Consider the following 17,478-nt stretch of genomic DNA (forward strand, 5'->3'; position numbering starts at 1 on the left):
TGAATATCTTCGGCTCCCTTCTTATTCGGCAAGCTACAGCACTCACCGAAGAAGCTGCATCGGGAACCCGGCTAACTGGAGCGCTCCCGATGATCAGCTGTTCTGAGCCGCAGCTGCATTTGTCGCGGCTGTGTGACAGACACAAAACATGCATGGAGAGCCAGTGTGTTGGAGCGAACCGAAGATATTCGCTCATCTCTATTCTTAATCATAGCAAAGTGTAGCACATTATACAAAGTTTACATATAAATAATCCATCGTTTGCACACCAGCTTGGAGAAAATCACATTGAGTATAACATCCATTGATTAATTAGCAAGAAAGCGGGAAAAGGGTGAAGATTAACCCCTTCACAATCGAGCGATTTTTCATTTTTTTCACTTCTGTTTTTTTCCACCCCTTTTTCCAAGAGCCATCATTTTTTTTTCATCAACATAAATGTATGAAGGACTGTTGTTTCCAGGATGAGTTGCTCTTTTGAATTTCACTATGCATTGTATCACGTGATATACAGGAAAGCAGAAAAAAGAAATTCCAAGTGCAACAAAATTGCAATTCTACCAATGTTTTTAGGGCTTCATTTTTGCAGCATTAATCTAATATATAAAGCTGAATGTGTGTGTGTGTGTGTGTGTGTGTGTGTATGTTTGTGTGTATGTCCGGGATTGGCATCTGCACCGTCGCAGCTACAGCCACAAAATTTTGCACAGTCACACATCTGGACCCCAAGAGTGTCATAGGCTGTGTTGTGAGGCGAAATTTTAAACCCGCGCTTTCCAATTCACCAAACAATTTTGCCCCTATCTACATAATGGGGAAAAAGTGAAAGGAAAAGTGTTGGAGGCGAATTGACAGCTGCCAGATGTGAACAAGGGGGACTTAAAGAATGAGAGCAATGGCGCCAAAGAGTATTTACCGTACAGTTGCTAAGGTGGGGCCCCGACATGGGATACTCACCACACACGGGGATATGAACACACACACAAAATGTGCCACACACTACCACGTGCTTGAACACATATACCACTCTCAGCACACATTTCACCACACATACACCAACCTTGCCACATAAAAGTCGACACACAAAAGTCACCGCTCAAAACTCGCCACGCGCAGAATTCACCACATGCAAAACTAGGCTCACGTAAAACTAGCCTCACGTGCAAAACTCACCTCATAGAAAACTTGCCACACGCAAATCTTGCACACATGGAAAAATTGCCACATGCACAAAAGTTGCAACACATGCAAAAGTTGCCTCACACAATACTTGCACATACTCAAAATGCACCACACATAAAACTCGCCACGCCTAAAACTCGCCACATAAAACTCGCCATGCGCAAAACTTGCTGCACACAACTTGCTACACTAACCTGCGTCTGAGTATGTGCAAGTTTTGTGTGAGGCAACTTTTGCATGTGTTGCAACTTTTGTGCATGTGGCAATTTTTCCACGTGTGCAAGTTTTGCGTGAGCCTAGTTTTGCATGTGGAGAGTTTTGCATGTGGTGAATTTTGCGCATGGCGAGTTTTGAGCGGTGATTTTTGTGTTTTGACTTTTATGTGGCGAGGTTGGTGTATGTGTGATGAAATGTGTGCTGAGGGTGGTATATGTGTTCAAGCACGTGGTAGTGTGTGGCGCATTTTGTGTTTGTGTTCATATCCCCGTGTGTGGTGAGTGTCCCATGTCGGGGCCCCACCTTAGCAACTTGGAGTTTTGTGTGAAATGATCAATGTTTTGCTTTTTGCTTCATTCTCTTTTGTGTTTTTTCATTTAAGACAAATTAAATGAAAATAAAAATACCAAAGAATTTGTGATTGCAATCATTTTCAGGAAGAAACTGAGTATTATCTGACAGAATTGCAGGGGTGTCAATACTTTTGGCCACAACTGTATGTACTATTTACAGGGAAGATGACATACAGGTATATACTATGTACAGGGGAGATGACATACAGGTATATACTACTGTATATACAGGAGATGACATACAGATGTATACTATATATAAGGGAGATGACAAACATGTATATACTGAGGAGAAAATGAGAGGTGTGAGGTGAAAATGAGAGGTGTGCGGTGAAAATGAAAAAGTGTGAGTGTAAAATGAGAGGAGTGAGGGAAAATAGTGGAGTGATTGGAAAATGACAAATGTGAGGTCGAAATGACAAGTGTTAGGGGGGAATGAGAGGAGTGAGGGGGGAATGAGAGGAGTGAGGGGGAAAATAAGAGGAGTGAGGGGGAAAATGAGAGGTGTGAGGGAGAAAATGAGAGATGTGAAGGGGAAAATTAAAAATGTGAGGGGGAAAATGAGAGGTGTGAGGTGCTATAACTAACCACAGATATTTACTATGCCCAGGCAACGCCGGGCTCTTCAGCTAGTTATATGATAAAAATGACCGGGCAATCTGATTCTCCAGGCCAGTATGATTATGATGATACCAAACATGGCTACTTTCAATTTTATTTAGGTTGTGAAAAAAAAAAATTGGAAATTCGCCCCCTCCTTCTAAATTTTTTTTGTGTTGTATCACCATTTTCTGAGACCCATAGCGTTTTCAATTCACAGGAACACCATCATGACAAGCACAAGGGTCCTCAATTGAGCCCTTGTCATCATGCTAACCCATTTGGTACCCCGATTGCTTCACCCCGGGCTGTGTGCTATAAATGCGGCTGTCAGAGATTGACATTGGTATTTAACCGATTAACAGTCACTAGCGGAGCTCCGCTATACCTGCGGCTGTTAGAGGCAGATGACATCCGATTGACTGCTGAATAATACAGGTATCTTCTGAGCACGCATCAAACATAATAAACAGAATGTGACAAGTAATTTCTTTATTCCAGATAATGGACACAAACGTGATTATTAACTTCCTACTGAAAAGTAAATAAGACATGACACAAAACAAAGTAGGATATACAATTTTACTTTAAGGAGTAGTGGTAACGATTTCATGTTTCTAGTGCAGTTTCTCTTAATGTTCACATCCACTGACATGTTGCTTTCTCGCAGTCTTTCAAGACTACAGGCTAAGGAGAAAGAAAATTCCCTGCAGTCTATTTTCAAAATAATCCTACAGTTAAATAATAAAAGATGTGATTATTACATTAAAGAGACGATTGTTATCAGTGTTTTTATTTTTCAGGTCACAAAGTAATAAGTGATTTCTCCAAACGTCCTCTTTTTTTCTAAATAAAGTGAAAGGGCAGAAAGTGTTAGGGTGCTTTCACATTGCGCTTTGTCACATTTGTTGGTCCTGTAGGGGCTTACTTCTGAACCCCCATCCCCTGGAAAAATACAGGTGTATGCGCCGATGGGACCATAGACTATAATAGTGCTGGCAGAGTGAAAGTGCGCTCTGGCGTGCATCATTTTCGATTGTGTACGCCTAGTGGAGGTGGACATAGTAGACCGCATCTAGGTGTCCGTCTCCAGTAGGCGTATACACTAAAAAATGATGCACTTCAGAGCGCACATTCTCTCTGCTGGCACCATTATAGTCTATGGCCCCATCAGCGCATACATTCATATCCCGTTTTGTGGGGGGTTCGGACGTAAGCCCCGATGGGACCAACGAACGTGTGACAAAATGTAGTTTGAAAACACCCTTACTATGAGTGGATTCCATGTCACTAGATCCTGCTGTATGGGAATGTTGTGTTGGGCGCTTTTATTTTTCCTCTTTATTTAACTATTTGTAAACTATTCTATTCTATTTTTTCATAGCCAGTGCACTATGAAGAAAAGGACTGGTGTAAAGAACAATACTCAGGAGGATGCTACACAGCGTACTTTCCCCCAGGAATTATGACTCAATTTGGAAGGTATGTATGTATAGAAGTTGAAATACACATGGTAATATAACTGATTACTTATTCTGCTTTATTATCATATAAAGTGAATCTATCATCAAATTTCGGCTACCTAATTTGAGATAGAGACCCTAATTCCAGTGATGTGTCATTTACTGGGCTGCTTGCTATAGTTTTGATAAAATCACTCTTTGCAACATGTTTTTTTTTGCCTTCCTCTGGAACATGTTAGGGCAAGTTAGGTTAGGCTATGGGTTGAACTAGATGGACTTAAAGTCTTCCTTCAACCTTAATAACTATGTCACTATGTTACTGCTTTATCTGCAGATGATTATCACTAGAGGACTAGTAAACCTGTTGCCATGTAGTCCTCAATATTCACGAGCTCTGTAAAACCCTGACTCCAACACTGATTGGCAGCTTCCTGCCTATTCACAGTGTACTAAAAAGCTGCCAATCAGTGGTTTTTGTCAGATTATACAGAACTCAACATGCAGAGAAGTGGTAGATCTGCAGCAGATAAAACAGGGATTTTATAAAAACTACAGAAAGCAGCCCAGTAAGTGATACATCTTCGGAATCAAGGTCTCTACCATTGCATCATGATGCTCTCAGATGGAATAGCAAAAAGCTGGTGATAGATTATTTTTAAATTCTTTGATATATGTATTTTCGAGATTAACCGCATAATCTCCACTAATCTATTTAATGTGCTAGAGTTTAAGTCATCTGTCTATTTAAATTGAGAGATTGACAATGTTAACGTTTATTCTAGAGATCATCCTCTGCTAATAAACTTACATATAGACATACCTGTGCATTATGTACTACACGACACCTGTTGTCTCATATGGCCTTCATAACCACTGTAATTACAGCATATGTATTTACTGTATGTACACACATGCACACATATACCGTATGTTTTATTATTTCAATTCTGTGTATTTGTGAAGTGTAACGGAAATGATGCATATTTTACAAATATTTTTAAAATAAATATAAATCCGTAACTTATGACGTACATTTATATACAAACAAGGTAGCGCTCTCTCCCTTGCGACGCAGCTCGCATTCCCTTGCGCTGGATTCTGGGGTTCCTCACACTGAAGCACACAGTTTCTGATGAAGGTCTGGGTGCAGACTGAAAACATTCAACTTATCTGTGCACAATAAAATGGAACTTTTTTTCTCATCTCTACCTTTTTGAGTGCAACATTTTTTTGATTATACATTTATATTCAACCCCCCTGAAATTTTCTACAATTACTGCTGTAATTCTTTTGTCTCTACCAGCTTTACTCATCTAGAGACTGAAATTTTTGCCCCTTCTTCTTTTGAAAACTAGCTCTATCTCATGAGATTGGATGAGGAGTGTCTGTGGACAGCAATTTTCATGTGTTGCCATATATTCTCATCGATTAAAGTCTGGACTGTGACTGGTCCATTTTTATCCCCTTTCTGACCTCGGACGGGATAGTACATCCGAGGTCAGATACCCCGCTTTGATGCAGGGCTCCGGCAGTGAGCCCGCATCAAAGCCGGGACATGTCAGCTGACATGTACCCGCAATAGCGGCGGGTGAAATCGCGATTCACCCACCGCTATTAACTAGTTAAATGTCGCTGTCAAGCGCAGACAGCGGCATTTAACTGGCGCTTCCGGCCGGGCGGCCAGAAATGAGCGCATCGCTGACCCCCGTCACATGATCGGGGGTCAGCGATGCTTCTGTATAGTAACCATAGAGGTCCTTGAGACCTCTATGGTTACTGATCCCCGGTAGCTGTGAGCGCCACCCTGTGGTCGGCGCTCATAGCACACCTGCATTTCTGCTGCATAGCAGAGATCTGATGATCGCTGCTATGTAGCAGAGGCGATCGCGCTGTGCCTGCTTCTAGCCTCCCATGGAGGCTATTGAAGCATGGCAAAAGTAAAAAAAATGTGAAAAAATAATAAAAATATAAAAGTTTAAATCGCCCCCATATCGCCCCATTCAAAATAAATCAATAAAAAAAATTTCAAACCTACACATATTTGGTATCGCCGCGTTCAGAATCACCCGATCTATCAATAAAAAAAAGCATTAACCTGATCGTTAAACAGCATAGCGAGAAAAAAATTCTAAACACCAGAATTACGCTTTTTTGGTCGCTGCGACATTGCATTAAAATGCAATAACGGGCGATCAAAACAACGTATCTGCACCGAAATGGTATCATTAAAAACGCCAGCTCGGCACACAAAAAATAAGTCCTCAACCGACCCCAGATCATGAAAAATGGAGACGCCATGGTATCGGAAAATTGCGCAATTTTTTTTTTTTTTAGCAAAGTTTGGAATTTTTTTCACCACTTAGATAAAAAATAACCTAGACATGTTAGGTGTCTATGAACTCGTACTGACATGGAAAATCATAATGGCAGGTCAGTTTTAGCATTTAGTTAACGTAGCAAAAAAGCCAAACAAAAAACAAGTGTTGGACTGCACTTTTTTTGCAATTTCACCGCACTTGGAATTTTTTTCCCGTTTTCTAGTACACTACATGCTAAAACCAATGATGTCATTCAAAAGTACAACTTGGTTCGCAAAAAATAAGCCCTCACATGGCCATATTTACAGAAAAATAAAAAAGTTATTGCTCTGGGAAGAAGGGGAGCAAAAAACGAACACGGAAAAACGGAAAATCCCCAGGTCATGAAGGGGTTAAACATGAATATGCTTTCATATAAACCATCTTTTGTAGCTCTGGCAGTTTGTTTAGGGTCACTGTCCAGCTGAAAGGCGTTTTACTCCCCAGTCTCAAGTCTTTTGGAGCTTCTAACAGGTTTTTCTTCAGGAACTCCATCCATCTTCCCATCAACTCTGATCAGGTTCCCTGTCCCCGCTGCAGAAAAAACATCCCACAGCATGATGCCACTACCACCATGTTTGAGAGTGAGGATGGTGTTTTCAGGGTGATATGCAGTGCTAGTTTTCCACCACACACAGCAATTTTAATTTAGCCCAAAATGTTCTATTTTGGTCTCTTCTGACCAGAGCACCTACTTCGACAAGCCAGCTGTGTCCCTTACATGGCTTTCTGCAAACTGCAAACAAGACTTCTTTATGACTTGCTTTTAAAAATAGTTTTCTTCTTGCCACTCTTCCATAAGATTTGTGGAGTATTAATTGCTGTCCAGTGGACGGATTCTCCCACTTGAGCGATGGATCTCTGCTGCTCATACAGAGTGAGCATGCGCCTCTTGGCTGCTTCTCTACTTAGTGCTCTCCTTGCTTCAGATGTCAGTTTAAGTGGATGGCAATGCCCTGGTAGGTTTGCAGTTGTGCCTTGCACCTTCCATTTTTGGATGATGGATTGAACAGTGCTCTGTGTGATATTCAATACTTGGGCTATTTTTTTTATAACTTAACCCTGCTTTTTACTTTCCTCCACCACTTTATCCCTTACTTGTCTGGAGTGCTTTTTGGTTTTCTTGAAGCTAATTGATCACTAATGTTCTCAAACAAACCTCTGAGGCCTTCACAGAACAGATATACCATATTTTTCGCTTTATAAGACGCACCCCAAATTTTGAAGAGAAATATAGGAATTTTTTGTATAAAATGGTGGTGCTTCTTATAATCCATGTGTCTTATTGCTTACCGGGGTGGTGGCTGCGGTGAAGCAGGGACCCAGAGTTGCTGCTGGAGGAGGCAGGAGTGGGGTGATGCTGCAGGCTGGGATGAAGGTGTGTCCGGCAGTGTTGCTGGTGTCTAGCGCTGCTGCCCGGTGCTCTGCCAGTGTTTCTGGTGCTTCAGTTGCCCAGACGGCATCGGAGACCACCACAGCAGCATTGGGCAGCACTGGCCGCACATCCGCAGCACCGAAAACACCAGCAGAGCACCGGGCAGCAGCGCCGTCCAAATCTGTTTAACCCCTTAGATGCTGCTGTCAATAGTCACTACATCATTATAAATGGTTAATAAAGTGTGGGGCTTCCTCTTTATCCCAATTTTTTGCCCTCAGATCATGATTTTGTGGGCCTGATGTTTGCCATGGCAATTCATGGTCAAATAGCGGCCTTAGAATCTGACGGCTGTTGTAACCTGTTCAGAAGTTAGAGGCATTTAGGTGTTAAAAATACACATTTTCATTTCTGTCATGCCACTTTGCATTAATTCCTGAAAAGCACCTGAAGGGTTAATAAACTACCTGACTGCAGTTTTCAATATGTCAGGGGGTGCTGTTTTTAAAATGCTATAACTTTTGGGGGTTTCCCAATACATGGGACCCCTAAAGTCACTTCAAACATGGATAAGTCTCTAAAAAATAAATTTTGTAAATTTCCTTGAAAAAATGAAAAATTATTTTCAAACCACCTAAAATGCTAACAAAATAAAATAACATTTTACAAATGGTGCTGATGTAAGTTAGACATGAGAGAAATGTTATTTGTTAGTGTTTTTATGTGGTATGACTATCTGGATTAAAGGGATAATCATTCAAAGTTTGAAAATTGCTACTTTTTTTAACATTTTTCTAAAATTTCTGATATTTTTTATAAATAAACACAAAACATATCGACCAAAATTTACCATTATCATCAAGTATAATGTGTCACAAAAAAACTCGAAATCACTGAGATTTGTTGAAGTGTTCCATAGTTATTACCACATAAAGTGACACTGGTCAGATTTTAAAAGTTTGGCTCAGTCAGACTATGGGGGGTCGGGGGCTGAATACAAATGCATGTCTCAATGCTCAAATTTATAAAAATTAAAATAATTAGAAATTAGAAAGTTCACAGGGTATGAATACCTCTTGAAGGCACTGTATATTTTACACACACACGCACACACACACATATATATATATATATATATATATATATATATATATATATATATATATATATATATATATATATATATATATCGTATGTATGTATACTGCTAAAAAAAATAAAGGGAACACTAAAGTCCCACATCCTAGATATCACTGAATGAAATATTCCAGTTGTAAATCGTAATTCACTATATAGTAGAATGCGTTGTGAACAGTAAAACCTAAAAATGATCAATGTAAATCACAACAAATATCCCATGGAGGTCTGGAGTTGGAATGATGCTCAAAATCAAAGTGGAAAATCAAATTGCAGGCTGATCCAACTTCAGTGGAAATGCCTGAAGACAAGGAAATTATGCTCAGTAGTGTGTCTGGCCTCCACGTGCCTGTATGACCTCCCTACAATGCCTGGGCATGCTCCTCATGAGGAGGCGGATGGTCTCCTGAGGGATTTCCTCCCAGACCTGGACTAAAGCATCCGTCAACTCCTGGACAGTCTGTGGTGCAAAGTGACGTTGGTGGATGGAGCGAGACTTGATGTCCCAGATGTGCTCAATCGGATTCAGTTTTGGGAAATGGGTGGGCCAGTCCATAGCTTCAATGCCTTCTTCTTGCAGAAACTGCTGACACTCTCCAGCCATATGAGGTCTGGCATTGTCCTGCATTAGGAGGAACCCAGGGCCAACCGCACCAGCATATGATCTCACAAGGGGTCTGAGGATCTCATCTTGGCACCTAATGGCAGTTAGGCTACTTCTGGCGAGCACATGGAGGGCTGTGCAACCCTCCAAAGAAATGCCACCCCACACCATTACTGACCCACTGCCAAACCGGTCATGCTGAAGGATGTTGCAGGCAGCAGATCGCTCTCCACGGTGTCTCCAGACTCTGTCACATGTCACATGTGCTCAGTGTGAACCTGCTTTCAAGAGCACAGGGTGCCAGAGGCGAATTTGCCAATTCTGGTTTTCTGTGGCAAATGCCAAGCGTCCTGCACGGTGTTGGGCTGTGAGCACAACCCCCATCTGTGGATGTCGGGTACTCAGACCATCCTCATGGAGTTGGTTTCTAACTGTTTCTGCAGACACATACACATTTGTGGCCTGCTGGAGGTCATTTTACAGGGCTCTGGCAGTGCTTCTCCTGTTCCTCCTTGCACAAAGACTGAGGTAGTGGTCCTGCTGCTGGGTTGTTGCCCTCATTTGGCCCACTCCATGTATCCTGGTGTACTGGCCTGTCTCCTGGTAGCGTCTCCAGCCACTGGACACTATGCTGACAGACACAGCAAACCTTTTTGCCACAGCTCGCATTGATGTGCCATCTTGGATGAGCTGCACTACCTGAGCCACTTGTGTGGGTTGTAGAGTCTGTCTCATGCTACCACGAGTGTGAAAGCACAACCAACATTCAAAAGTGACCAAAACATCAGCCAGAAAGAATTGGTACTGAGATGTGATCTGTGGTCCCCACCTGCAGAACCACTCCTTTATTGAGTGTGTCTTGATAATTGCCAATAATTTCCATCTGTTGTCTATTCCATTTGTACAACAGCATGTGAAATTGATTGTCAATCAGTGTTGCTTCCTAACCTGGACAGTTTAATTTCACAGAAGTTTGATTTACTTGGAGTTATATTCTGTTGTTTAAGTGTTCCCTTTATTTTTTTGAGCAGTGTATATATATATATATATATATATATATATATATATATATATATATATATATACTAGCTGTTTCCAGCCAGCTAACACTCGGCATGCTCATTGCTATCTAATTAACGCTGCTAGTGATTAAACTAAAGTAAATAATGACAACATTCAATAGCGCTTACACAGGTGGTAAATTAACCTAAAATGAAGTTAATAACAATAATAATAATTACAAATCAGAATAATACTAATACATTTTATTCACAGTGTAAAATAAAAAGCAAACTGGATTCGTGTGGTAATGTGTGGGGACAGAGCCTCGTGTGGTAATGTGTGGGGACAGAGCCTCGTGTGGTAATGTGGTGGGGGGCGGGATTATGTGTGGTAATGTGGTGGGGGGATTATGTGTGGTAATGTGGTGGGGGGCGGGATTATGTGTGGTAATGTGATGGGAGGGCGGGATTACGTGTGGTAATGTGGTGGGGGGCGGGATTATATGTGGTATTGCGGTGGGAGGCGGGATTATGTGTGGTAATGAGGTGGGGGGCGGGATTATGTGTGGTAATGTGGTGGGGAGCGGGATTATGTGTGGTAATGTGGTGGGGGCGGAGCTACTGTGCAGGGGGTGGGATTATCTGTGGTAACGTGGTGGGGGCGGGATTATGTGTGGTGATGTGGTGGGGAGATTATGTGTGGTAAAGTGGTGGGGGGCAGGTGTTGTGAATTCTGCTCTTGGGTTTCCTCCGGTGGTTGTTGGTGGTAATACAGTTGTCCCTGGGTTGCAATCCTGGGCAGGTGTCCCTGCTGATTGCAGTGCCGACTGGGGTATTTAAGGTTGCAGTATTCATTAGTCCTTGCCAGTTGTCCATTGTTCTAGGACGTTTTGGATCTCAGTCTGGTTCCTCCTGCCCTGCTTCCAAATCAGCAAAGATAAGTGTCTGGTTTTTGTTTCTGCAGCACACATGCTGTGTGCTTTACAGATCAGTGCTATTTATTGTTTTTTCTTGTCCAGCTTAGACTGTGTCAGGATTTTTCCAGTCAAGTTGGATTCTCAGGAGATGCAGATATACTTTCCATGTCTTTAGTTAGATGGTGGAATTTTTGTATTATCTGCTGTGGATATTTTCAGGGTTTTAATACTGACCGCTTAGCATTCTGTCCTATCCTTTTCTACTTAGCTAGAGTGGCCTCTTTTGCTAAACCCTGTTTTCTGCCTGCGTGTGTCTTTCCTCTAATACTCACAGTCAATATTTGTGGGGGGGCTGCCTATCCTTTGGGGTTCTGCTCTGAGGCAAGATAGGATTCCCATTTCCATCTATAGGGGTATTTAGTCCTCCGGCTGTGTCGAGGTGTCTAAGATTGTTAGGTACACCCCACGGCTACTTCTAGTTGCTGTGTCAGTTTAGGGTTTGTGGTCAGTATAGGTTCCACCTACTCCTGAGAAAGTCTCATGCGGCTCCAAGGTCACCGGATCATAACAGGCAGGATTATGTGTGGTAATGTGGTGGGGGCGGGATTATGTGTGGTAATGTGGTGGGGGCGGGATTATGTGTGGTAATGTGGCAGGGGGCGGGATTGTGTGTGGTAATATGGTGGGGGGCGGGCTTATGTGTGGTAATGTGGTGGGGGGATTATGTGTGGTGATGTGGTGGGGGGTGGGATTATGTGTGGTAATATGGTGGGGGGCGGGATTTTCTGTGGTAATGTGGGGGAGGCGGGATTATGTATGGTAATGTGGGGGGCGGGATTATGTGTGGTAATGTGGTGGGGGGCGGGATTGTGTGGTAATGTGGTGGGGGGTGGTATTGTGTGTGGTAATGTGGTGGGGGGGTGGGATTGTGTGTGGTGATGGGGTAGGGGGCAGAGCTACTGTGCAGGTGGCGGGATTATCTGTGGTAATGTGGTGCGGGGCGGGAATGTGTGGTAATGTGGTGGGGGCGGGATTATGTGTGGTGATATATATATACTGTATATATATATATATATATATATATATATATATATATATATATACTGTATATGTGAGCCCACTGTACTTTATATGTGTGAGTATACATGTACATGCAAATATATACAAATAAATGTTTCACTTCACTGAATGCCACAAAATATGCATGGTCAGTGAATATATGAATTTTAAACTGTATTTGTAGATTGTACTTGCAGAATAGGGGTACTTAATGTATAAATTGGCCACATTGCTTCAATTTTACAACTTCAGTCTGTTAAGCAATAACGCAGATCAAAATTCATATATTCAATGTTCAAATATACTTTAGCACACTTAGGTTGCTAGTTCATTTGTTTGTATGATATTGAACAGTTACAGCATCCTGCATATGTCCACATTTGACTTATTTTGTCAGCAAGTGCTGGTCAGTTTTGTTTTTTCTTTGAAAGTACTGACTGCCTCTATAAATATTTGGCTGAGGGCTACTTCCCTCTATGAAAACTGTTTTCCACTAATAGCTGGATCTATATCATATTTTATTGGTATATTGCAGGCTTTGTGCTGGAAGAACTAAGTTTAACCACTTTCCAACATTGGGCATAATAGTACGCCAATGTCAGACTCCCTCCTTTTTGATGTGGGCTCCGATGCTGAGCCAACATCTTTTCCTGCACATGTTAGCTGTTTTGAACAGCTGACCTGTGTCTCTAACAGCCGCGGGTGGAATTGCGATCCACCAGCGGCTTTTAACTAGTGAAATGCCTGTGTCAATCTCTGACAGTGGCATTTAACGCACACTTCCGGCAAGTGCACCAGAAATCATGCTCATCGGTGACCCCGGCAAGTGGTGAGAGTCACCGATGGGTTGGCATGCCATCCAGAGGTCTCTAGCAGACCTCTATGGTTGTCACTGCCGGATTGCTATGTGAGCAATTCTACTACATACAGGCAATCTGATCATCACCTGTATGTAGCAGAGCCAATCGGATTATGGCAGCTTGCCAAAGTAAAAAAATTAAAAAAATAAATAAATAAAAATAAATAAAAGTTCAAATCAGCCCCCTTTCGCCCCATTCAAAATAAAACAATAAAATGAAAATAAACACACATATTTGGTATTGCCACTTTCAGAATCGAATGATCTATCAATATAAAAAAAAAATTAACCCGATAGTAGTAGAGCATAGGGACCTTTCGTCAAACTCAATTTGACAGGTGGACACGCCCCTATCAAAAGTGTATCAAAGTGTGTAACCCCCTCCCCTCCCTGTCAGCCAGCTGTCCCTCCTTGTCTGGCTGTCCCCTTTTGATATAGTTTAATATTATTATCACAGTATTTGATGCAGTGAATGTTATCACAGTAATTGTTTTATATTAGCTGTTTATATGCTGTATTAAGATTACTGTTATTTGATAATCCGCTGATAGGGAGAGTGAGGCTGTGTTTCTGCAGTATTATCGGCTATTGGTATTCTCATTTATATGTGTTTTATAATGGGCGCATTATGTATGCGGCCATATTACAACACCCGCAAGTATGAAGCGTGGTGTTTTATACATTTATAAAAAAGCAAAAGACACGGTATTGTAAAATGTAAAAGATTTTTATTGTAAAATAAACACATCTCAAAGACATTTCGCTGCTGCATCGTACAAAATAAATAGTATCGCTTGAATATACAGCAACACACTTCTTACAAAATAAATATCAATGCTGCATCGTACAAAATAAATAGCACGTTGATTATACATCATTACACTTCTTACAAAATAAATATAGTGTTACAACAGTAATTGTTTTATATTAGATGTTTCTATGAAGCTGAGATTAGTTGTCTATGATTTCGATTTTCTGTTGACCCAAGCAGTAAAACAGGTGTAGAACTGAGTTTGCTCCCATAATCAGAGCAGTGTATTTTAGACCCAGTGTTTCTGTCTGCAGCATGTAATGTGTAAGAAGTTCATCAGCACACACATGGCTCCTCAATCAGCACAGCAAAACTGTCTTCATATGCTTCCCACGGGCGTTAAAATTCTTGCATACAATTCCACTAGCAGGTGTATATTCTCTTTTGTGAAAATCCTTCTAGGCTTCAGTTTACAAGCTATAAACAAAGATATATAGAAAAAAAAAATAGAAAAAAAAATATAGAAAAAAAAAGATACCGGGGCATCATACTCACCTGATTGGTACGCTCCAGCGATGAGGACCGCCTTCGGCACTGCCTTCTTTCTCCTCTGCCTCTCGGCATCTGTTTGCGTCCCACATGAGCGTTCCACTGAGCACTTCCGCTGGACACTGTGACGTACTTCCGGATGCGTCGCCCGCGGCCATGCAAGGTTTCACACCCAATGATGCACATTTCGAGCGCCTCACCAAGCCGGGCCGCGTCCCACGTGCGGTCCAATAACATTCACTCTGTCGCACCAGTACCGTCACTAACACCCTTATTTCCGGTCTGGCCTTATATTAAGAGGGACCGCACACAGCTAACTCATGGCGTCCTTCCAATACCTTTTGTACCTCACATGCTGATCATCAGGTTCCACAACTATGCTCATTACCGGTAAGATTTCACATTTGCTCATCTAAGGATTATTGTATCCGCTGATTTAGAGTCCTCATTATCTTTATTTATCTTCATTTATCTGGTGTCACACCTCAGGATTATAGTATGGACGGCCCTTTCTCATCTATTATATTCTACAAGACTGCACTAATGAGCACATACGCCTCATACGCTTTATAATTCTTTGGTAAGATAACAAGCCAATTTATATATTTTCTCTTTTTTCTTTTCTTTTTCTTTCTTTTTTTCTTTTCAGTTTCTGCTTTTACTTAGTTCTTCTGCATTATTTTTTCAAATGAGTATATATTTTTAGTTTGACTTTGGCATACATAGTGATCATAATTATGCGACCAGATTTTCTAGTATGGACCCATAATCAGAATGCTTTTTTCAGCCATCACATATTATACATCAGCCCCATATGTGGCTATGTTGCAGAGAGACACCCAGGAATCGCCATCTTGATATTTAATGAGTACGATTTGGTTAGTTTCATTTTTTCTGTTTTTTTTCTGTTTTTGCTCAGTTTAATGAATTCTGAAATCTCAAAAAATGTATTTGAAAGATATGTATTATCTTGGAATTACTACATGTATGTAAATATCTTGTAAATATTCTATTCCTTTTTTGTTTTGTTTATGTACTCCAGTCTGACGAAGGTCAATGTAAAGACCGAAACGTTGTCTGACGAAGGTCAATGTAAAGACCGAAACGTTACAACGTATTTCTGGAACATACTTCTTCAATAAAACTTATTTTTGCTTGAACATAACTACACTGAGTGCCGAGACATTTTTTTTTCTATATGTTTATAAGGGAGTGGTAACCCTTGTCCCAGGCACCGAAATTCTTACACACGAAGAGGAGTGACGTGTCAACTCTATTGATAAACAAAGATATAGGCCTTAGTAGTGACGAGGGGGATTTTCTCAGAGCGGTTGTGCAAAAACACATTTTCATACGATTGCTACCTTTTCCTTTCTTGCTCGCAGCTCCTCGCGGTTTTTTAGGGGCTCTAGAAACAGGGCTGTTTCTCGGTGTAGGGGTCTGGTACGACAGGTCTTCAACGATCATCTGATTGTGTTCCGAGGTAGCTGGTTCTGGAATCAGGTCGACATCTGTAGAGAATGAATATATATTTACACGTCTAAATACTTAAAAGAGATTCATGTCAACATCTGTAGAGAATGAATATATATTTACACGTCTAAATACTTAAAAGAGATTCATGTCGCCATCTGTAAAGAATGAATATATATTTACACGTCTAAATACTTAAAAGAGATTCATGTCGCCATCTGTAAAGAATTAATATATGATTACACGTCTAAATACTTAAAAGATATATACACACACACACATGCACAGACACACAACACACCTATAATGTCCTAGGCAAAAGCCCACGCATCAGTCTCATCAGCGATACTATACTCAGCTCCGGCTGTATCGCACTCCAGAGCAGGCACGCTGCATATGTTAAAAATATCATCCGGGATGTTCCTGACAAGTTCATCTTAAACAAGAAAAAAAATAAATAAATAAATAAATAAATAAAAATAAATAAATAAATAAATAAAAATAAAAATAAATAAATAAATATAATATACATAACAGCGCTTACTTAGAATGGTACACTAACAGATGCATTTATATAAAGCTTGAAACATACCTAATATCGTTTCCTCAAGTAGGCCGGAAAAAGCCGAAAAATTTTGGGATTCCATTTAAAAATAAATTATCCGTGTAAATTTTTGTACTGTCTATATTAATTTCACGCCACAAATATTGTTTATACTAACCAAACATAGGTAATAAGTATGTGCTGAATACGCTAGTTAGGGTGTATTAACAGCTATTAACTACTATATTACACAAATCATGTCATAATAATAAATATATTTAACTATGCGTCTCTAAAACATAATTAAGCATTTGCGAATAATAAGACAACTGTCTTATATACTTACATTTCCGAATAGCTCAGAGATTAGACGGCGTCTGACTTCTGGTGGCTGTACACTACAGACAGCTGTATTTATTCTGCGGGTCAGAAAGCAAGCCGAGTGTTAACACCCAGAAACACACCCCAGTTACGCCCCGTCACAAGCCTGTATACCGACGATAAATACAGATTTAACTATATAACAAATATATACTATATATGAATTAGTGCTGACAAAAATTACCTAACAAGGTATGAAGTGACACATTAGTAAATAAAAGTAAAAATATCTTTATTGTCATATTATTTTAAAAATTACATATCTTTAAAAGACAGGGTGTTGGAAGAAATAGGACCTCCATCGCCTCTTTAGAAGAACCGCATGTCAATCTTATATCTGATTGAAGGGTATAACTAAAAATAGGCAATCAGAAGTATAAATATATACATGGCAATGCCCTCACATCAAAAATGGCTTTGGTGATGGTGTTGATAGATTCTATAATGGCACAAATGTGGGAACAATTGCTGCTAAGCAAGAGAGAGATACTAAAATACTGGAGTTAAAGAGATGGCCACTAGATGACAGTGTGATACCGCAGAAGGAAACTTAAAAGTGTATGACTATCGCAAATATATTCTGTACATGAATTATAATAAAAAAGATAAATATAACTAACTAGACATTGCAGTGGCTCGATATATACTGTACATGAA

At 40.6% G+C, this 17,478-nt stretch overlaps 1 protein-coding gene across 2 annotated transcripts in view; it reads left to right on the top strand.

The window, feature by feature from the left end:
• The window catches only part of LOC143815529 (amine oxidase [flavin-containing] B-like), a 162,297-nt gene that overhangs the window by 76,686 nt on the left and 68,133 nt on the right, over positions 1–17,478 (top strand). For both annotated transcript variants that reach the window (XM_077294817.1, XM_077294818.1), the window contains exon 12: positions 3,736–3,833. In XM_077294817.1, the coding sequence (XP_077150932.1) occupies positions 3,736–3,833 (98 nt within the window). The remainder of the gene's footprint in view (positions 1–3,735; positions 3,834–17,478) is intronic.

The sequence above is a fragment of the Ranitomeya variabilis genome, chromosome 3, assembly GCF_051348905.1.
Source record: "Ranitomeya variabilis isolate aRanVar5 chromosome 3, aRanVar5.hap1, whole genome shotgun sequence".
In the NCBI taxonomy this organism is placed as follows: domain Eukaryota; kingdom Metazoa; phylum Chordata; class Amphibia; order Anura; family Dendrobatidae; genus Ranitomeya; species Ranitomeya variabilis.